The following is a 23,041-nucleotide window of genomic DNA, read 5'->3' as shown; positions in this document are numbered from 1 at the left end:
ATGGATAACAACCAGTCTGGTTAAGAGACAGCAGGGTAGAAATTCATCTGTGCCCGGTTTCGAGCGTGAAAGCAGTGATGTGGCCGTAATGTGCACTCGAACCGGGAGGGCCGGGGCTGACCTGAAACTGAGCCTTGGGCTTCATCTAAATAATCTAAGCAAATTGCCGGTGCTTGACATGCCTTCACAGGCAGCTTGTCCTTGTACAGGAACAAATTTCGGACTGCCCACCTCACCGGCCGTAGCCTCAGCTAAGTTCTGGGAGGGTGGGGGGAAGACGGTGGGATAGGGGAAGATCGTGGCTGCAGCGGGCATCAGGAATGCTGTGGAGTCAGGAGGAGCACTCCTGCTCCTGCAATGTGTAGCATTGTGAGCTCCTACTGTAAATCCCTTAAACTTTCTGAACACAAAGTGCTTCCACATGCTGAATGAATAGCTTGTATGTGACCAGAGGCAAAGAATTCTGCTGGCTAATGCCCATTTTGTGCCCCCCGTTGAAGTTGAATTCACCCCCGTTATCCCTAATTCCTCTAGCCAAGTAGTTTGAAGGACTCATCGATTGCTGCAGATGAAAAAAATAGCAAATCGACCAATTAATTGAAAGGATATCAGCAAAAGTATAGTTCCCACATTAAACTCTTAGTTGCACCTTGATCCACTGCTACTGACAGAGAAGCTTGTTTAATGCAAGCTTTCTTTCTGATGGGGCAAATCCAGCAGAAGTGGCAAGATTTGGGATAGACAATATCACCCTGTCATGGTTTCATGATTTCCCTGCGTAGAAAGGAAGGCAGGTGTTTCTTGTGGAATTTTTTTTATAAACATAAAGAAAGCCAGAGCCTCAACAAAACTGGGTCCCATCCTAAATTCCTCCATACTTGAGCAAATAGCACACCTAATACACCCCCAGAGCGGAGACATTTCCAGGTTGTAGTGTTTCAATGCTTGTTTGCTTCTGTGGAAAGATAGAGATGAAAAACGGGTTTTGTGCTTTAGGCTGTTAATACTTCAAGGATGCCCAGTAACCTGAGGTGGTTAACCCTCTCTCTTTTTCCCACCTATCTGCATAAACTTGGTGACACCTCACCACAACTTCTTGATTTATTTCAACTCCTCCATCTTTTTTCAACTTAAATGGCACTGTCATCCTGACCTTTTACCTTGGTTTCTCAATTAAAAAAGGGAATAAAATGAAAGACTGTTAAAGGCTGTTAATACAATAAAAAAATTATGATAAACTGACAATGACATTTGGGTATTTACACAATTCAAAATACCAAAATGAATGATTTTTGTGGGTGGGATTTGAGTTTCAAATTGAGATTGTAATCTTCTATTACCACTAATTAATTGTTACCACTGAGCTTTACCTCACAACTACGCAACAAGAGACAAGAAGAATGGTTTGACTAGAATTAGATTCTGTGGTCTTCTCATGCAAGTTATCAGGAAGGGCAAATTTATTGGAAGAATGATATTGGAAATTGTGTACTGATGACACCTTTGTTTGAACTTCATCTCGTAAAGCATGCAACAGAACCAACACCAGCACCAGCCACATAGAATGCAGTCCTCCTACCTTCAAAATAAGAAAGGTATTGATAACTCAAATCTGCATCATTCGAGTCATTAGTTATACCTCAAGATTACATCACATTTATCATAATGCATTGTTGGACTAATCAGGGGTAGTTGTAGGAGTTCCCTTGAAATATTTACTGCATTATCCATGTGACTATTCACATAATCAGTAAATCCTCCTGGCTGAATTGCTATTCCTAATTTGGGATTGCCTTCACCTGTCAATGTCAAACATCCCTATTTACATATCAGGGATAATTTTCTGACTTTATGCTTCCTTGGGGAAGCCTACCAGAAGACCAAGACTGGAAACTCAGACGTGCGTTGTGCATGATTTTTCAACCGTTTAGATTAATAGTCAAAAAATCATATGTTTTGCGTGTCTGAATTACTAATACGCCCTCCTGATTGGAAGGCAAATGTGGAGAATTATCCCTCTGATCTCTATGCAAAACTATCAAATTTGCCCCACAGTACAATGGCTTACAGCTGTGTCCCTGGAGAATATGCACTTGTGTAGGAAAGTGAAAACACTATCACCATCTGAGGTTTTTTAAAACACAGTGGATGTCCCATGGCATTGCTCACAATGACTCAAAGAATACACTATTTTATAACGAAAGGAGTGTTCCACCATGTAAGGCACAATGGGCTGCATTCGCCTCCATTATCCTGCCCGAATCAGGCAGGATCAGGCCCACTCCTCCTTACTGTTACGTTCCCGCCCCAAGCTGAATTTCCCTCCCCTAATCCCCTTCTGGGTCCTCCATTTGCCGTCTCCTCCCTGCCCATTACATGTAAATGCCTGTCTTCCATCCCCTTTCCTTCCTGTCTGCTCTATTGCTGCTGCAAAGAGAAAAATCCAGCCTGACGTATCGTAATCTAGGGGGTAAGTAATCTATCTCTTTCACTATCCTTAAATTCTCATTCTTCTTCACTGCTTAGCCTGTTGTTCTCATTCTTCAATTCTTGCTTTCTTTCATTCTCCATTTCTCACTTTCTAAAGTCCTCCTCCAATTTTTGCATTCTATCACTCTTTCACTTTCACTTTCTTTCACTCTCCAGTTCTTGCTCTTTTGCTCTCCTCCTTCACTTCCTGCTCTTTTATTGTCTTTTACCTCCTGCTCATTCTTGCTCTCCTCCTTCACGCTATCGTTCATTCTCCTTCTTCGTCTTGCTCTCTTTTATCTCTCAGTGAGGCAGATGAGTTCAGAAGTACTTGGAGGGAGAAGACAAGTGAGCGTACCGACCAGGAAGCTCTAGAGGTAGGCAGGTTGGGGAGCACTCAAGGTAGGAGGGTGGATGAGCTGGGGAGTTAGGAAGCATTCTGGACAGGCGAGTGAGCAGGGACCCAATTAGACAAGGTGGGCTGAAAGCCACTTGGGATGAGCGGATAAATGAGCAGGTAGGCACTTGCAGGTTGATGGGCCAACAGTAAACACTCAGGGTGGCCATGGAAACCTAGTAGGAAGCATTCACTGTGATCATGCAAGTGGGCCAAGAAGCACTCAGATTAGGCAGGCCATAAATCAGTCAAGATGGGTAGACAGGAGAGTGATCCGGTAGGTTGGAAGTTGCTGTGTTCGGGTCCGCAATTATGCCTGCTGACAATAATTGTGAGCTGTGTTCAGTCACAAGATCACAAATACAGTGAACAAACTCCCTGGATGATAAAAGAGATAGAGAGTAAGATGAAGTGGAAAAAAGGGGCATATGACAGATGTCAGGTTGATAACACAAGTGAGAACCAGGCTGAATATAGAAAGTTCAGAGGGGAAGTGAAAAAAGAAATAAGAGAGGCAAAGAAAGATTATCAGAATAGACTGGTGGCCAACATAAAAGGGAATCCAAAAGTCTTCTACAGGCATGTAAACAGTAAACGGGTAGTAAGAGGAGCGGTCGGGCCGATTAGGGACATAAGAACATAAGAAATAGGAACAAGAGTAGGCCATCCGGCCTCTCGAGCCTGCTCCGCCATTCAACAAGATCATGGCTGATCTTCTACCTCAACGCCATTTTCCTGTACTAACCCTATATCCCTTGACACCTTTAATATCTAGAAATCTATTGATCTCTGTTTTGAATGTACTCAATGACTGAGCCTCCACGGCCCCCTGGGGTAGAGAATTCCAAAGATTCACCAACCTCTGAGTGAAGAAATTTCTCCTCATCTCAGTCCTAAATGGCCTACCCTTTATTCTGAGACTATGACCCCCGGTTCTAGAATCGCTAGCCAGAGGAAACATCCTCCCTGCATCTACCCTGTCGTGCCCTGTAAGAATTTTGTATGTTTCAATGAGATCACCTCCCATTCTTCTAAACTCTAGAGAATACAGGCCTAGTCTACTCAATCTCTCCTCATACGACAATCCCGCCATCCCAGGAATCAGTCTGATGAACCTTTGTTGCACTCCCTCTATGGCAAGTAAATCCTTTCTTAGGTAAGGAGACCAAAATTGTACACAATACTCCAGGTGCGATCTCACCAAGGCCCTGTATAATTGCAGTAAGTCATCTTTATTCCTGTACTCAAATCCTCTTGTAATAAAGACCAACATACCATTTGCCTTCCTAATTGCTTGCTGCAACTGCATGGTCCCTTTGAACATCAACATTTTCCAATCTCTCACCATTTAAAAAATACTCTGCCTTTTTGTTTTTCCTACCGAAGTGAATAACTTCGCATTTTTCCACATTATATTCCATCTGCCATGTACATGCCCACTCACTTAGCCTATCTATATCCCTTTGAAGCCTCTTTGCATCGTCCTCACAACTCACATTCCCACCTAGTTTTGTGTCATCAGCAAACTTGGAAATATTACATTTGGTCCCCTCATCCAAATCATTGAAATAGATTGTGAATAGCTGGGGCCCAAGCACCGATCCTTGCGGTACCCCACTTGTCACAGTCTGCCAACCTGAAAAAGACCCATTTATTCCTACTCTCTGTTTTCTGTCTGTTAACCAATTCTCAATCCATGCCAGTATATTACCCTCAATTCCATGTGCTCTAACTTTGTTCACCAACCTCCTGTGTGGGACTTTATCAAAAGCCTTCTGAAAATCCAAATACATCACATCCACTGGTTCCCCCTTATCTATTCTACTAGTTACATCCTCAAAGAACTCCAATAGGTTTGTCAAACATGATTTCCCTTTCATAAATCCATGTCGACTCTGCCAAATCCTATTATTGTTTTCTAAATGTCCTGTTATCATTATTTGTAATAGATTCTAGCATTTATAATAGATTCTAGCATTTTCCCTACTAACTGATGTCAGGCGAATAGGACTGTAGTTCCCTGTTTTCTCTCTCCCTCCTTTCTTAAATGGTGGGGTTACATTTGCTACCCTCCAATCTGCAAGAACCATTCCAGAATCTATAGAATTTTGGACGATGTCAACCAATGCATCCACTATCTCTATACCCACCTCTTTCAAAACCCTGGGATGTAGATCATCAGGTCCTTGGGATTTATCGACTTTCAGTCCCATTAATTTCTCTAGTACTATTTTTTTACTAATACTAATTTCTTTCAGTTCCTCATTCTCGCCAGACCCTTGGTTCTCTAGTATTTCTGGGAGGCTTTTTGTGTCTTCTTCCGTGAAGACAGACACAAAGGGGTCGATTTTAGGAGGGAGGCGGGTTGGCAGCGGGGGTCGACTGGGTGCATGAGTAACGCGCCCAGTGAATTTGGGGTGCTCCGCACGCGATCGCAGCCTAATTGAAGGCACTTACCTTGGCTTCCAGGTTTCCTGTTCTAGACCTGCGCAGCGGGCGGACTGTGCACCCGCATCACAGGCTGTCAGCAGGAGGAGCCCTATTTAAAGGGGCAGTCCTCCAATGCTCCTCCTGCAGCAAACAACCAATTTTGGATCATGGAGCAGGCCAGAGGCAAGGCTGCTCCAAGGTTCTCTGACTCCTCACTCCAGGTGCTGCTCGATGGGGTGAGGAGGAGGAGGGAAACGTTTCTCCCAGCGGACGGGAGGAAGTGGCCTGCCTCTGCCACCAAGAAGAGGTCTGGCTCGAGGTGGCAGAGGAGGTCAGCAGCTGCAGCAGTAGCATCTCCCGAACCTGGGTCCAGTGCAGGAAGCGCTTTAATGACCTAACCAGGTCAGCCAAAATGAGTATACTTACGCATTCTCCCACACTCCGTCTTCCACATCACCTCCACCACCACACAACTCCTTCTGCACTGCCACCACAACGCTCTCGCATCACTCCTCACATCCACTCAGCCATCATCCTCACCTTACCTGCACTTACTCACCGCCCCAGTTCCCATTCGAACACTACCACGCAACCCAATCCTCATACAATCTCATGGCTATGTCTCACATGCACTCTCCCATTCATCTCCCTCATGGTCACCCCCACCCACACTAATGCATGCAGCGGGTCACAATGCAACCATCACTCAATCACGCCTCTCTGCGTTTTGCCTTGATAGGAGAAGAGATGCCAGAAGGCCCAGGAAATGGATGATGGCGAAAGGGGACATGGAAGTGGGGACACCACTCAAAGCGCTCCCACGTCTCACCCGTTGCCCCCCTCTCAACCAGTACCCGCAGTGCTGCCTCCTCTCCAGGTGCTCGAGTCTTCCCCTGCACAGGTGCAGGTGGAGCAGTCTTTGGAGGGGTCCTCACGGGCACTAAAACCCAGAGGACATCCGCACAAAGCATCTCATCAGTCAGGGCATGGACAAGAGCAACCTGCCACTGCCTCTGCTGAAGACACAGGGGTAGCACCACGTAGGGATTCCCGTAAACGTAAGGCGAAGGTTTTGTGAGCACAAAGGGGATGCACAAGGGTGTTTGACGATTTGTCATGTTTTTTATTTATATTTGTTTTCTTCCACATTCACAATAAATCTTATTATTATCACCACTACTGCCACGTCTTGCCCATTCTTGACTGGCTTGTGGAATAGGTCCCTTTCATGAGGTTCACCATGAACATGCACACTTGATGCCACCCATTGGGTCATTTTACAGTGGGTGTAGGTGTAGTTGCACCACTGTTTTGTGCAGGGGCGGGGCAGGGGGCTGGTGTGGCCGGTCCTCTGTCCAGGTGATGAGGACTGGACTCTTCACACTGTCTGATGTTCGGAGAACCGTTCACGTATCAGTGACTCCCTGGCCTCACAAGCAGCCAGGTGAGCCGCTGTTCTGCCCATGGGTTGTTCCTCCTCCTCGGCCTCCTCCTCCTCCTCAATATGGGTGGCAGATGTGGATGGGGCCTCCTCCCGCGGCACCCCTCTCTGTTGTGCCATGTTGTGCAAGGCACAACAGACGACTATAATGCGTCCCATTCTGTCTGGTGCGTATTGAAGCGCTCCCCCGGAATGATCAAGGCACCTAAAGCGCATCTTGAGCAGCCCTATAGCATGCTCAATTGTAGACCTGGTAGCGATGTGGCTGTCGTTATATCAACGCTGTTGCTCGGTGGTGGGGTTCCTCAGAGGTGTCATAAGCCATGTGTGCATGGGGTGTCCCTTGTCCCCAAGGAGCCAGCCAGTGTTGGGTGCGTGGAAGAGGAGTGGGACGTTGGACTCCCGGAGGATGAAGGAATCATGACAGCTGCCAGGGTATCAGGTGCACACGTGAAGGAATCTCTTGTAGTGGTCACAGATGAGCTGAGTGTTGATGGATCATGGAGCAGGCCAGAGTTGATGAACAGTTCTGGCTCGTGTGGAGGTGCTCATATTGCTATATGGGTGCAATCAATTACACCCTGCACCCGTGGGAAGCCAGCCACAGCGTGGAATCCCATTGCCCTCTCCATCTGGCTGAGGTCATCCAGGGGGAAGTTGATATAGTTCGAGGCCCTGCAGAACAAGCCGTCGGTGACCTGCCTTATGCACTTCTGTGCAGACGACTGAGAGACCCCAGTGATGTCCCCGGTGGCAGCCTGGAAGGATCTGGAGGCGAAGACGTTGAGGGCAGTGGTGACTTTGACAGCGACAGGTAAGGAGATGCTGCTCGGTCTATCAGGGAGCAGCTCGTCATGAAAGGGGATGCAGATGTCCGCGACTACCTGGCGACTGACTCTGAGCCTCCGTGTGCACTGCTGCTCAGAGAGGTCCAGGAAGCTGAGCCTCGGTCTGTAAACCCTGTGGCGAAGGTAGTGCTCTCTGCGACGCACATCTCTCTGCGGTTGCCCTCCCTCCCGCAGTGCAGGTGGATATGTCACAGCACTGTGTTGTAGAGCTCCACGTGTCAGAGGTGGACGGCGTGGCCGGCGAGGCTGGTGATACTGTTCGTCCTCCGAGGAGGTCATGACTGCAGCTATGGCGGCCCCCATCTGGAAGATGTATGTTTGAGGGGGTCCGCAAGGTAGGTAAATGTGTCCGCACACCGGGGTTGAGGTTGCAAGTTGGTGATTTTTTTGTGTTAGGAGGGTGGTGGTGGAGGCCAAACTTTGTCCAAAGCGACAGAGTGGCCTCCTGCAATAAGTGAGGGTCTCCCCCCACACCTGTCAAATGGACCTTTGCAGCTCCCACAGGCTGGTGGCTGCAACACGTCTGTTTCAACTGGGAGTGTTTCCCCCAGTAGGGAAACAGTCTCAGTTGAGTTGAAAATCCCACCCCTCCTAAAATATCCTACAAATCAGATCTGCTAACGACCTGAACTATCTACTTAATTGGTTTAAGTGGGATCCCGCCGGCTTTAATTGCCGCCGGGAGTCCCGCATGCGGGGGCTGCGGCGCATCTACGCACATCACTGGGGAACCCGGAAGTCGTCGGGTTGGAGCCGGGCTCCGGACCCGCCCTGGGAATCCCCGATTTTTGGAGCCCCCCCGCCACAAACCTGCCGGCTCGGACGTCTGAAAATCGAGCCCAAAGTATTTGTTTAATTGCTCTGTCATTTCCTTACTCACCATTATAAATTGTCCCGTCTCTGTCTGTAAGGGACCCACATTTGCCTTCGCCAGTCTTTCCTTTTTACATATCTATAGAAGCATTTACAGGCCGTTTTTATGTTTCTCGCTAGTTTACTCTCATATTCTATTTACCCTTTCTTTATCAATTTTTTGGTTCTCCTTTGCTGAATTCTAAAATACACCCAATCCTCAGACTTACTGCTTTTTCCGGCAACTTTATATGCCTCTTCCTTTGATTTAATACTACCTTTAATTTCTCCTGTTAGCCACGGTTGGACCACTTTTCCGGTTGGGTTTTTGTATCTTAAAGGAATATATATTTGTTGCAAATTATGTATTAATTCTTTAAATGCTAGCCATTGCCTGACTGGTGTCATATCTTTTAATGTAGTTCCCCAATCAACCACAGCCAACTTGCGCCTCATACCTGCGTAGTTTCCTTTGTTTAGATTTAAGGCCCTAGTTTTGGATTGAACTACATCACTTTCAAACTTAGGACCATAAAGGAGATCTACTCATGGAGGCAGAGGGCATGGCCGAGGTACTAAATGAGTACTTTGCATCTGTCTTTACCAAGGAAGAAGATGCTGCCAGTGTCTGAGTAAAAGAAAATAGAGTTCAGATACTGGATAGGCTAAAAATTAATATAGAAGAGGTACTAGAAAGGCAAGCTGTACTTAAAGTAGATAAGTCACATGGTTTGGATGGAATGCATCCTAGGTTGCTGAGGGAAATAAGGGTGGAAATTGCGGAGGTACTGGCCATAATCTTCCAAACTTCCATAGATATGGGGGTGGTGCCAGAGGACTGGAGAATTGCAAATGTTACACCCTTGTTCAAAAAAGGGTGTAAGATTAAACCCAGCAACTATAAGCCAGTCAGTTTAACCTTAGTGGTGGAGAAACTATTAGAAATGATAATCTGTGACAGAATTAACAGTCACTTGGACGAGGGTGGATTGGTTAGGGAAAGCCAGCATGGATTTGTTAAAGGCAAATCGTGTTTAACGAACCTGATAGAGTTTTTTGATGAGGTAACAGAGAGGGTCGATGAGGGCAACGCAGTTGATGTGGTGTATATGGACTTTCAAAAGGCGTTTGATAAAGTGCCGCATGGTAGGCTTGTCATCAAGGTTGTGGCCCATGGAATAAAGGGGGCAGTAGCAAAATGGATACAGAATTGGCTAAGTGACAGGAATCAGAGAGTAGTGGTGAACGGTTGTTTTTCGGACTGGAGGGAGGTGTACAGTGGTGTTCCCCAGGGGTCAGTGCTGGGACCACTGTTTTTCTTGATATATATTAATGACCTGGACTTGGGTGTACAGGCCACAATTTCAAAATTTGCAGATGACAAAACTTGGAAGGCTGGTGAACAGTGAGGAGGATAGTGATAGACTTCAAGAGGATATGGACAGGCTGGTGGCATGGTGGATACGTGGCAGATGAAATTTAACACAGAAAAATGCGAGGTGATGCATATTGGTAGGAAAAATGAGGAGAGGCAATATAAACTAAAGGGCACAATTCTAAACGGGTAAAGGAACAGAGAGATCTGGGGGTATATGTGCATAAATCGTTGAAGGTGGCAGGGCAGGTTGAGAAAGCGGTTAAAAAAGCATACGGGATCCTGGGCTTTATAAATAGAGGCATAGAGTACAGAAGTATGGAAGTCATGATGAACCTTTATAAAACACTGGTCCAGCCACAACTGGAGTATTGTGTCCCGTTCTGGGCCCTGCACTTTAGGAAATATGTGAAGGCCTTAGAGAGGGTGCAGAAGAGATTTACTAGAATGATTCCAGGGTTGACGGACTTTAGTTATGTGTATAGATTAGAGAAGCTGGAGTTGTTCTCCTTGAAACAGAGAAAGTTGCGAGGAGATTTAATAGAGGTATTCAAAATCATGAAGGGTCTAGACAGAGTAGATAGAGAGAAACTGTTCCCATTGGCAGAAAGGTCAAGAACCAGAGGACATAGAATTAAGGTAATTGGCAAAAGAACCAAAGGCGACATGAGGAAAAGCTTTTTTACACAGCAAGTGGTTAGGTTTTGGAATGCACTGCTCGAGGGGGTGGTGGAGGCAGATTCAATCATGGCCTTCAAAAGGGAACTGGATAAGTACTTGAAAGGAAAAAAATTGCAGGGCTACGGGGATAGGGCGTGGGAGTGGGGCTAGCTGGATTGCTCTTGCACAGAGCCGGTGCGGCCTCGATAGGCCGAATGGCCTCCTTCCATGCTGAAACCTTTCTATGATTCTAAGCACAGTAGAAGAGCCAAACACAGCAACAGCTGAGATGAAAACCGATGCATAGGGATAGACTGGGGGTGGACGCGGTGATTATACTGGGTCAGGACAAACTAGGATGGGAAGGACTCCTTGGAGGGGCAATGCAGGACGCTGAAGGGAGCACAAGGAACAGGTCGTGTCAGTTTGGACTGGGTTACTGAAGGGATGCAGGGAACATTGAGCTGAAAAATGCACAGGGAGCAAGTTATTGGAACTCTGGTAGTGCAGCCAAAAAGATGAAAGATTGACATGGATTGCATGTTAGGAACTAAGGCATCAGCAGTAAAATAAACAGGCAACAGTTCTATTCTATGCCATCATCCTTAGGATGGATTACAGGGAATAATTTTGGTTTGGGCCTATAGATCTCCTGAGCAAGGATACATTTGTATAGTGCTGCTTGATAAGTGATCATACAGAGCAGCTCTTGAATGTGATCTGGTAATTTGCTGTCAGAAGAAAAATCTTTCTGTGCCAAAGCTTCTGCATGTTTCTGTATTCTAATCAAAGACATTTTTTCAGTATTTGTGTGCTTGTATATATCTTGTATTGATATTTTCATGAACTGCTATTGTATGATCATCAAGCAGCACTATATGAGCTGTCTAGGCCCAAACCAAAATTACCCCCCTGCCTGTAACCCAAATGAAGAATGATGCATAGAATTTTCCTGCAGTGAACTTTCATTTCAGCCCAGCAGAACTGCACACTGGGCCATATTACTAATCACAAAATGAAGTATTTCACCAACATGTCTGAACAACTAAAAGGTAGTTTCCACAGCATACCACACCCGAGTCACAGTAACAAATATCTACCACAAATGTGGGTGAAATTCTTCCTGTTGTTTAATTTGATGAAAAAGCTGGCGTTAATACTGAACAAGATTTCCTGTTTTGTACTCATGCCTACTTTTTCACTAATATTACTGACAAGAACCTCAGCTCTGAGACGGCCACAAATATGACAGATCCCTGACAAAATTGACAGGATCATCCAGAACTAAAAGTTCGTTAACCACTTAATGGAATGTGAATTTAACAAAATGCTTAAGTAATAGAGCAGCTACTTGCTTAAGGAGAATGCCTAGAAATTGAACTTGAGCAAGAAAGTATACAAGGATCCTTCCTACCTTTAAGAATACACTGCTTGAAATGAACGGTTTCTTTGCAGGATGATTAACCACAAACTCTGAAGCACGATGTGGAAACCTTACGTTGTAACACTAGTCCACTTTTCTCTTTCAAAACATTCACTTTTTCTCCCAATCCCTATCTGCAACATTAGCTTCCATATCCTTGGCTGCGTAGCTATCGTCCTCCACTTCTAGACTCCAAATACTCTCAGAAATTAGCCCTTCATTAAAGTTCACAATGCCACACCCTTCCCAAATAAGTGAACGCACACCTCCCTGACAGAGCACGTCCTGCAGCACAGCTGTTGTACAGCACTTCATCCTTCCTCCTTCTCCACCTACTACCAAGCAAACTCTTCAACAGATGGGTTTTGTGGTTCACATCTATGAGGCTGTGAGAAATGTATATAGATTATCAACAAGCTCTGTAAAAGGGATCCAGCTTTAGAATCAAGGAACTGGATTTTTGAAAGCCTCACATAAGTGAGAAGATCTTAAAAGTTTGGCCCATGTTATTAAAATAAATCTTGTGAAAAGAATTAAACAATCAAGTTATATAGCTAGCAAACTACAGTGTTTTATAACAAATATATTTTTTCATGAAAACTGTGACCATCATTCTTTTATCCCACAAAACACAAAAATCATTAACAAAAATAATCTAAGGCTAATTATATTAGTTTGCGAGGGAGACCAGAACTAGGGGCCATAAATATAGACAGTCACTAATAAATCCAATGGGGAATTCAGGAGAAACTTCTTTATCCACAGAGTGGTTGGAATGTGGAACTCACTACCACAAGGAGTAGCTGAGGTGACTGGCATTTATGCATTTAAGGGGAAGCTAGATAAAAACATGAGGGCGAAAGGAATAGAAGGATATGCTGGTAGGGTTAGATAAAGTAGGAAGGGAGGAGGCTCGTGTGGAGCATAAACATTGGCATGGATCTGTTGGGCTGAATGGCCTGGGTCTGTGCTTTACATTCTATGTAATTTTTTGTAATTCTATATAATCCATTTCCAAGGATGAATAAAAAATTCAATTTTGCTCTATTTCTTTTGTAAGAGCGTCCCTCGTCACTGTTATGTTTAGGCTTTATCAAGATATTTCCTCGTGCTCTGCTGCAAAGACTTTTCCCATAAGTGAGCCCTTGCTTCCCATGAACCTAAGTGTAATTTTACACGTATAGTATCTGGTATTGTAGCATTGCCCAAGGTCAAACAGAAACCCTTGTCACTGGCTTCCTGGCTATGAATGAGCCCTCTTGTGAAATCCTAGACTTTGGAAAGTGTAAGAATAAAACTCTATCAGACCATGGTTTATGCCAAAAACTACAAAATAGGTTTATTAAGAGTAACAGATAAGCAATAGCAGTAAAGAATGCAACAGCTTCCATTACTTTTACAGAACTTTAAACTTATACTCCTTCTTTGGATACATAAAAACAAATGATGTGACACTTTGCTAACTCTACTGATAATACTAAACCTTAACTTGCATCCATACTGTAACTCTTATTGGTGGGTATTCATACTGACCCATGGAGCTCCACAAGATCACCTCCACAAGAGCTGTGGTACAGTGATATACTGGTGAACCAAGACAGGGCCCCAAGCTATACCCCTGCCTGGACACAGAGCTGTCAATCATCTTCCCTGCCTCAGAGACTTCCTGTGGGACCCTCCTGCCACCCGGATAACCATGTTTCTCAAGATCAAGTCTTTCATCAATTAAAGGGAATTAATGTAGTGTATATAAAAACAAATACAGCTGTCACTTATGGTGGGATACAAAGGCTTAAGACCGGCCTCCCAGGCCCTGGTCTCCAGCTAAACAAGTTGTCACACTAACAATCTTTCAGATTCAATGGACTGAAAATTATGCAGAAATTATTGAGAAATAATTCTAGTAAAACAACTCTGCTTGGCTTAGCAATTAAAAAAGTATTAACATCTAGATTTCTCGCACGCATCTGTAAAGTTGTTAACAATGGAATGCTATTTCCGGTCACACATACTGGATATGAATTATACCCCAATTCAACAATGGGCCTATAGTAAATCAGATTATAAATAGTTATTAAAAAATATATAAATGTTCTTATCTTTCAAAATGTATTGAAACTCTCTATTCACCAGAGTCATACTTTTAAAAACTGGTTTAGTGAAGAATTTTCATACCTCATAATTAAGTAATTTTATCATTTAATAGTTAGTGGCAAATACAGGTTAGTCTGCTTTATTAATGTACTGCTTTTGTTATTTCTGTTTAGTTGATTCTCAGATCATCTCATTTTCCCAGTTTTAACATATCCTTTCAATATCATTAGCAGTGTAGATTTTAATACTTGTAATGTTACAAAGTGCAGTTTTGGTTTCCTGCTGAAAACAATTAACCACAGAAATAACAAGATCTTCCAATACTTTTAAGGTGTAGTAGATGATGTTAACTAGGTGTACACAAAAGGACAATACCTCCCACTAGTTATGGATCCCTGTAGGGTAACATACACTTCTTCACATCACTCATTTTGTTAGGCAATTTGTAGAATCAGAGGAAAGTTACATTGAAAGTCAAAGTGAACTAAACCTCCTAGAGAGTAAAAGCAGTAGTGGTTTCACTAAATGTTGTCGTAAAAATTAGAAAAATGGAGAAGTCAGATGGAAGGAGTACAGTATCCGAAACTTATGGCCTATTTTACATTTTTTTCCACTGGTGATTTTTAATGAAACTCTTCAAGTTATACCAACGAAAGTTGCTAAATGCTTAGTGAACAACAATATAATCTCTTCAGCAGTTGTACGTAGCAGGTGGATTTCTCTAAAACATGCAGTCAGTTCGAACATGGGGCTCCTCTATTTACCTTTGTGTGATCATGCAAGCTTTTTAGCACTGGCCATTCGAAGAATTCTCTTTACCTACTAAATGTCCACTTCCACCAATGATAATAATGCTGAAAGAATTAAACTCGTAGGAGGAAGAACAAATAGATTTGCACCATCCCAGCCTCAGCTATGCCATCCTTTTTTCTCTTCATTGTTTTAACTTAGACTTTATTAGCTGGACCAAGAGTCTTACTGACTTGACACATCCTCCCTATAACTATAAAGGTTATACAGGGGGCAAGGCGAATCATTAAATAGCAACGGAATAATAAAAACAATTGTCCAAAGTCTGCCAGCAAACATGCATTTCCTCCCTTAAATTGGAGAAAACCATCTAGCACAGTGCTTTTGACAGGAAAATTCTAGCCTTTAGCTAGTGCTCATACCCAAATTTTTATTAGTGGCAAATTACTGCATTAACCTCAGAAAGTAAAATGTCACAGAGTGTAGCTCACAAATGCCATTTTTCCTGTGATGTGACCAGTGACATGACAGCCGAGATGCAACTCATATACTTGTTGTCTTGTGTGGAATTATTGCAGGTGGCAATAATGAGTGACCTCAGCGACCTTTGACAAAACATTTGCATACCAAAAACTACGGAAATGAAAGTCCGTCAGGTTCGAAAATGGGCGGACGATCCATTCCGCTAGTTTACCGTCCAAGCAATGAAGGAAAAAATTACCCCATAGATGTCATATGAGGACAGGATTAGACTTTGCTATGATGTCTCCAATGGATTCCACTGACCCTCATTGTCAAGCCTAATGTAGGAAGAACAGCCACTTGTACAAGATACTGGAGGGTGCATTAACTTACATCCTAGTATCAGTTATTGACTTCAGCAGAGACGAGAAAGAAGGAAAAAGAAAAATAGAAAACTCAGCTAATACGTAGCTGTTGTGGAGCTTAGCTCCCAATCTCTCTACAGAACACACCCATAAATCTCATGAGTGACAGGCAAGTAGACAGGAAGTGTAAAAAGTCAGATGCAAGGGATAAAAGTTACTAACGTGCTCAACAACACTGAAGTCATCCACCTAGCAACCATTGGCTGCAATGGTATATTACAGGTCAGGGAAGGGTTACAGGATAAAACTTATCACTGTACATAAGGCTAACTTCAAGCAACAAGGGCTGAACAGTAAATGGGTTAATTATAATCAATATTCCATTATAGCATTTGCAATGAAACCAATTTCAAAGCATTTTAACTATGTCCTATGCTTAGTTTGAGGAATGTTTTGAATTTTAACAAAAAAGTGAAAGTAACTCAAGGGCAATTAGGGATGGGCAATAAATGCTGGCCTTGCCAGCGACGCCCACATCCCATGAACGAATAAAAAAAAATGCTAGTTTCAAAATACAAATATATTCGTATAATTTGTTGACAAGTATAATCTTTTCATTAGATATTTATGGCCCATAAATGTAAAATGCAAAATTAAAATCCAGAATTTTTTCCTCTTTAAATATTTTATTTAAATTTGACTTTACAGGTTGGCTTTAACAGCATGAGAAAACATGGTACAAGAAAGGGCCTTGCAGGCCCTCAAGCCTGCTTCTTCCATAGACCACATACAAGCTCACTATCATGGACCACAAATGTAATCAACCAAAAGCTCAGATTATTCATGAACGTCACATCTCCCTGCTATCCTCAAAACATTCCTCTTGTCCTAGAAACACAGAAACCATTAGCTTAAATTTTCTAATCAATCAGAAGGTCCAAACCATTATGTTCTGTGGAGTACTTGAGTAGTTTTGAGAGGGAGGGAGCCTCATTAGACAGGAGCGTGGGTTGGAGATGAGGCTATATTATTATAGGGCTAATTCTGCGAGCCATGCTTCTATCTAGCAAAGCTCCACACTAGCTGGGGAACATCATATAAACACAAATTCTCTCTCCAGAAAGATAGTAATTGAGCTCCTTTGAAAAGGAGTTAATCATCTCAATTACAGCTTCAGATAGGAGTCACTTCATATTATATCACACATACAACTGTAAGGAGACATGAAGTTTAGTCTCGTCCGAGTCTTAACTTTAAATCTGTGTCCTTTCGTTCTATGCTCAAAGTCAAAGCCAAAAAGCGTGCTTACATCTATGGATCATTTATCCTTCTTGGCATTTTAAAACCTGAATAATGCCCCTCCCAATCTTTGGATTAGAATCAAAAGTTATTTAAATATACATTGTCACAAGTCATTATTCAGCACAGTCCCATTTTAATGCTTTGCTACGCAATAGTTATAGGGTAGCTAAACTTACCTTATTAGTTGAGCTTATTGGTTTAGAACCTTCCGCCTTGGGAAGCGGACTATCTTTCTTTTTTTCCTGTGGGGAAGGGAAAAAAGAAATTTTCAGATCACATGCCCAACAACGGTGTCTATTACTCATTTTTTCTTTACTAATCAAAAACGCAATTAGCCACATCTAGATTTCCAATTAGTCACATTTGGCTAGTAACTAATGTATTGCACAACACTGACTTAGAGGCATGGAAGTGTATGAAGGTAGCTTCCAGAGCACCTAAAATATCACTAAGAAACTAGAAAAACAAGACTAGTAAATGAACAATGAAAAAATCAATATGTTTATCTAAGTGCTTTATACTTGAATATACACATAGTACAATTATTATTCCTAACAGGCTCTTTTACCTTAAGGAACTTGCAGAGCAACAACAACCTGTCAAGTTTGGTGAAAAATCAGAAGATTAATTACTGAAGCAATATGTTCTTTGCTAATATAGTTTCTCATTATTATCAAATGAAGATTGGTATATTAATATTCTGCTAATAGACATTACTAGAACATCAGTAATGTATTAAATTTACTTTGTATGTTACACACTCCTTATTTAGACATCACCATTCTGCCATGCCTCTAGGTAGTGTCTCTGTAGACCACCTGCTGCTAAACTCTCATCCATGCATTTGTCACCATCAGACTTGACTGCTCCAACGCTATCCTGACCGGCATTCCATCCTCCACCCTCTGCGCAAACTTCAGCTCATCAATAAATCTGCTGACTGCATTCTATCCTGCACTATGTCCTGCCTACTTATCACTCTTATCCTCGTTAATCTGCATTGGCTTCCAGCCCCCAAGGCTTCAAATTTCAAATTCTCCTCTTTAAGTCGCTTCATAACCTCCCCTACCCCATCTCTGTGACCTCCTCCAGCGATACAATTACTCCCCCCCCCCCACCAAAATCTCCGTTCCTCTGACTCTAGCATCATACAACTCTCCCTTTCACTCCACCATTAGCGACTGTGTCTTCAGCTGCCTAGGCCACATGCTCTGGAATCATGTCCTAAACAACTCTGCCTCTCCACCTCCCTCTGTCCCTTTAAGACCCTCCTTAAAACGCATCTCTTCAACCATGCTTTTCGTCACCCCTCCTAATATCTTGACAACCATTTTTTGAATACGCCTCTGAGAAGTGCCTTGGTATGCTTTTCTATGTTAAAGGCACTATATAATGACAAGTTGTTGTTATTGTCGAATTTTCCATTAAGAAGCTATCTGTCACACAGTCACACCTGCAGCTGCACACTCCTACCACTAGATGAAGCTTCATAAGCTCCAGAACCTGCAGGTCCCTATACCTACAGCATAACGAATGCACTCTGAGGGAAATTCACTTTGTCCCCCACGAGTGATCTACAAGTTATGTACTATATTTCCAAAGTGTGCTAAAAAGCATTCCAGAGGCTAATCATTACTCTATCAACATTTTCCTCCAGTTTGATACCTTGGAGTTTTAAAAAATTGACAACAGTCTAAATAGGATTGCCACCTTCCCTGCTTTGAAGTGGTTTTTGAAGGGCTGCCATTTTCTCACTTTGTTTTTGAGTCTATGATGTGGAGACCTTATTAATTCTTGTTGATAAGATTTTCAATGAAGTTTCATCAGCAGAAACCAAACAACAGAACTCAAGCTATCATCTCACCCCTGCTCTAACCTTATCCTGCCCTTATCCAGTTTCAGACATAGCAAAAGGTGGCAACCCAAAACCTAAATGAACTACCTGATGTAGAGCTATAACATATTTGAGCTCTCCATTTATGAGGCAATAGGTCAATTTTCCTGTCCACCCCTCTCCCCACAACCACCAAGCGCTAGAAAGGTGCAGCATACCAAAGAAACTTTATGTCTCTGAAGGGATGGAATCACCCAAATCTCCAGTCACTGTCCATCAGCAAGACCCTGATGCCCCCCGGAATTGTGCTGGGAACAGGGGGCGGAATCACCAAAGGGCTGCTGCTGCTTTGCTGGCTGCTGATGGACAGTCACTGTGCCGTGGAAGAAAGAGGACCTGCTGCCACAGACAATAGTCAGGTCGCTCCCAGGAACACCTGAGACCCTCTGGTCAGAAAAGGGTGCTGAGGTAGGCCCCAATGACAGGTTTTTAGGGTGGCCCTGTGACAACCCATGGGCGGACAAAGCAGAAAGTGAGGCAAGAATTCCCCTCCCACCTTATTCCAATATTAATGCTGCCCCTATGCCTCTTGCAGGCGCGGCACATTTGTGCCCATTTATAGTTCCCCAGGAAATCCCAGGGCAGCATAGTCAGGGCGGAGACCTGACACAACAGGTCTCTGCCCTCTTCCTTCTTGCTATCTGGGAATCTGAGATTAAGTTCTAACCACATTGAATGTGCCTGTGTGATGAATGAGGTATCTATGTTGGTTGTAGATAGTGGTTCTAAAGTCGACATGGCACAATTCCAGCGTAACCACCTTGATCGTGCCTTCCAATGTTCACCCTGCAGGAATTTACTGGATCAGTAGGAGGGCAGCTAGTTTACATGGGGCCAGTGGGTGCCCACAGCACTATAGGCGCATCTTTAGCACCCGTCTGCTCTTGGAGCTGGAAAATCTAGTGCCTGCCCGTCAAGGATAGGGAAGATTGTCCAGCCACCGCCCCCCCCACCGCCCAAGGCCCCACTGTGCACTCCCCCTCAGCTCCTTCTGCAATTTTTTTGAATGGACCTCCCGGTGGGGCTCACCTGTGCATATCTGGAGATCAGTACATCTCATTTCACTCGGCGTACCGAGCTCCAGTCATACTGAGAACTGAGTAATACTGATTACTGAGTAATCCGGCGTAGAAAGTCCCTACCCCAGCCACGCCTCCTTGATATCATAGGCCATGTAAAGGGCAGGCAGGGGTTCCACCCCTTACAAGGCCGTAACTAGGTCTCTGTCTTTTTCTGGTAAGTTCCACCAGACTCCCACCGGAATTACAGTGGAAGTCCAGCAGAACCCTTGAGGAAATTTATTTTTATTTGGTGTGGGGTACGGGAAAGGGAAGGAAGGAAAGGAGTGCAGAACTAGTTGTTGGGCTAAAATACGAATCTGGAATATGTACAACTGCTGTCCAAAGACACACATGTGGATTGTATTAAGAGTCAAAGCTTTCCATGCCAAGTGAACAATATATTTATATTTTCCACATCAGCAAATTATGACTCATAAGGGCAGTTCAATAAATAGGAGGGAAGTATGCTGCAGCACCACTTTTGATGAAAACTGAACTCACTGCATTGGAAATAAATTCAGCTGGGCAGGCATTAGGAAATACATTTTTGTGGGTACTAGTTGAGAGCAGAATCGGGCTCGTCAGAAGCAGTAAAAATCCATGTCATAAGTGACCGAGAGAGAAAAAATCCACGGCAGAAGTGATCCAGGTACAACTGTGCAGGCCTGCTCTCTGACATTAGATTCATATTTGTGTGTAATAGAAGCAGCCTCGGCAATGAAAGTGCCCGTTAAAAAAAAGCAACCAACAGTTTAAATACCTCCAACAAATATTAGATGCACGCGGCCTTAACAGAATACAAAACAAAATGGTAAATAGAAAGCTCACTCAAGACAGCACAGTTGTGCCTCCTGATGTGGCTCCACAGATTGTGTAATTCACTGATCTCTCTCTTGTATCCTCTATGAAAAATCTGCACGATATGAATCATATTTGGTATCAGTCCAACCTAGTACAACCCATGGAGCTACATTTCCCGGCAGACAAAGGATGGCTCAGAACAAAATGCTGTATAATTGGACTTCACACTCCCAACAAAGACATTTCAGAACTAGTTTAAAACACCGTGCAACATAGCCACTAACCAACAACAAATCTGAATACACACCTCAAAATATTCTGACGAAGATCATCGACCTGAAACATTAACTCTGTCTCTCTCTCCACAGATGTTGCCTGACCCGTCGAGTATTCCCAGAATTTTCTGTTTTTATTTCAGAATTCCTGCATCCATCGTATTTCGCTTTCAAAGAACTACTGTTCCTTTTTGCAGCATTACTCTCCATTTTACATCATAGAAAATGCATTTAACAGGACAGAATGCTGTAGTGCGTTTCTGCATCAAATCCCTTGAGCTGCAGTGATTAACAGTCCATTTGCAATTAATTAATTATCAAGCCAGACAGAGTACTAGCATAGTCATACTTCATCCAGACATCACAAGAGATAAAAAATATATTTTTGGCCATTTAACATGTGTTTGACCAAACCAAATACAAAATCCAAGATTCCTGCAATGTGTTAATGGCTCACAACATTATATATATTTACTAATTCTTTCAGTACTGTGAAAAAAATTCAATTTTTATACCTTCCTTCCTGTTTCCTTCTTGCACCTAATTTGTTCTTACTCAGCTCTATAGGAACAAGGCAGTTTGGGCTAGAGCTGAACAGCCAAGCAGCTTCCTATCAGTCAGCTGCAGACATGTTTTTTCAGAACAGGTCGATGACCTTTCGTCAGAATATTTTGAGGTGTGTATTCGGATTCTGACGAATTTGTGTATATGTGACGAATTGTACACTAGTACAACCCATGGAGCTACATGCCCCTGCAGTCAACGAATGGCTCAGAACAAAATGCTATATAATTAAAACTTCACACTCCCAGCAAAGACATTCGTGTCGAATTCTGTATTCACATTCTGACGAAAGGTCTTCGGCCTCAAATGTTAATTCTGTTTCTTTCTCCACGGATGCTGGCTGACTTGCTGAGTATTTCCAGCATTTTCTGTTTTTATTTCAGACTTCCAGCATCCGCAGTATTTTGCTTTTGATTCAGTGCTTAATTCACTTCCAGGAATGCCCACCTTGAAGAAGTTCTGCTCTTCTCTCCGATCGGATTTCCGTTTGTCTCTTTTACCTTGTTCACCCTCATTACTTTTTGTTTCCTTCTCATGTTTGATCAGGTATCTACTAAATCTCGCTTTCACAACCACATCTCTTTCCTCAGCAACTGTCTCCGGCTCTGACCGTGGGAGCTGCCAGATTGCGATGAAAACCCAACTGGTACACTAATGTCCTTCAGGGAAGGGCACCTATCCTACCCGGTCTGATTTACACCTGTCTCCAGTCCTACTTGGTTGACTCTTAATGTCCTCGGAAATGGCTTAGCAAGCCAATTAGTTGTAAAAAATGTGCTCCAGAAATAGCCGCGCCTCTAGCCAAGCTGTTCCAGTACAGCTACAACACTGGCATCTACCCGACAATGTGGAAAATTGCCTAGGTATGTATTGTCCATAAAAAGCAGGACAAACCCAATCCAGCCGATTACCATCCCATCAGTCCACTCTCAATCATCAGCAAAGTGATGGAAGGTGTCATCAACAGCACTTACTCACCAATCATCTGTTCACTGATGCTCAGTTTGGGTTCCGCCAGGACCACTCAGCTCCAGACCTCATTATAGCCTTGGTCCAAACATGGACAAAAGAGCTGAATTCCAGAGGTGAGGTGAGAGTGACTGCCCTTGACATCAAGGCAGCATTTGACCGAGTGTGGCACCAAGGAGCCCGAGTAAAATTGAAGTCAATAGGAATCAGGGGGAAAACTCTCCAGTTGCTGGAGTCATACCTAGCACAAAGGAAGATGGTAGTGGTTGTTGGAGGCCCATCATCTCAGCCCCAGGACATTGCTGCAGGAGTTCCTCAGGGCAGTGTCCTAAGCCCAACCATCTTCAACTGCTTCATAAATGACCTTCCCTCCATCATAAGGTCAGAAATGGGGATGTTTGCTGATGGTTGCACAGTATTCAGTTCCATTCGCAACCCCTCAGATAATGAAGCATTCCGCGCCCGCATGCAGCAAGACCTGGACAACATCCAGGCTTGGGCTGATAAGTGGCAAGTAACATTCGTGCCAGACAAGTGTCAGGCAATGACCATCTCCAACAAGAGAGAGTCTAACCACCTCCCCTTGACATTCAACAGCATTACCATCGC

The 23,041-nt window shown here is 43.5% G+C and overlaps 1 protein-coding gene across 10 annotated transcripts in view; it reads right to left on the bottom strand.

Annotated features, from left to right (window-relative positions):
• The window catches only part of cast (calpastatin), a 199,675-nt gene that overhangs the window by 114,593 nt on the left and 62,041 nt on the right, over nt 1-23,041 (bottom strand). For 9 of the 10 annotated variants that reach the window (XM_067982870.1, XM_067982868.1, XM_067982866.1 and 6 more), the window contains one exon: nt 17,045-17,110. In XM_067982870.1, coding sequence (XP_067838971.1) covers nt 17,045-17,110 — 66 coding nt within the window. Of the gene's footprint in view, nt 1-11,886; nt 12,210-17,044; nt 17,111-23,041 lie in introns of those variants that run through there. The other variant, XM_067982874.1, reaches the window with a different exon arrangement.

Source organism: Heptranchias perlo, chromosome 4 (genome assembly GCF_035084215.1).
Source record: "Heptranchias perlo isolate sHepPer1 chromosome 4, sHepPer1.hap1, whole genome shotgun sequence".
Classification (NCBI taxonomy): Eukaryota; Metazoa; Chordata; class Chondrichthyes; order Hexanchiformes; family Hexanchidae; genus Heptranchias; species Heptranchias perlo.
This window is presented reverse-complemented; position numbering and strand designations above follow the sequence as displayed.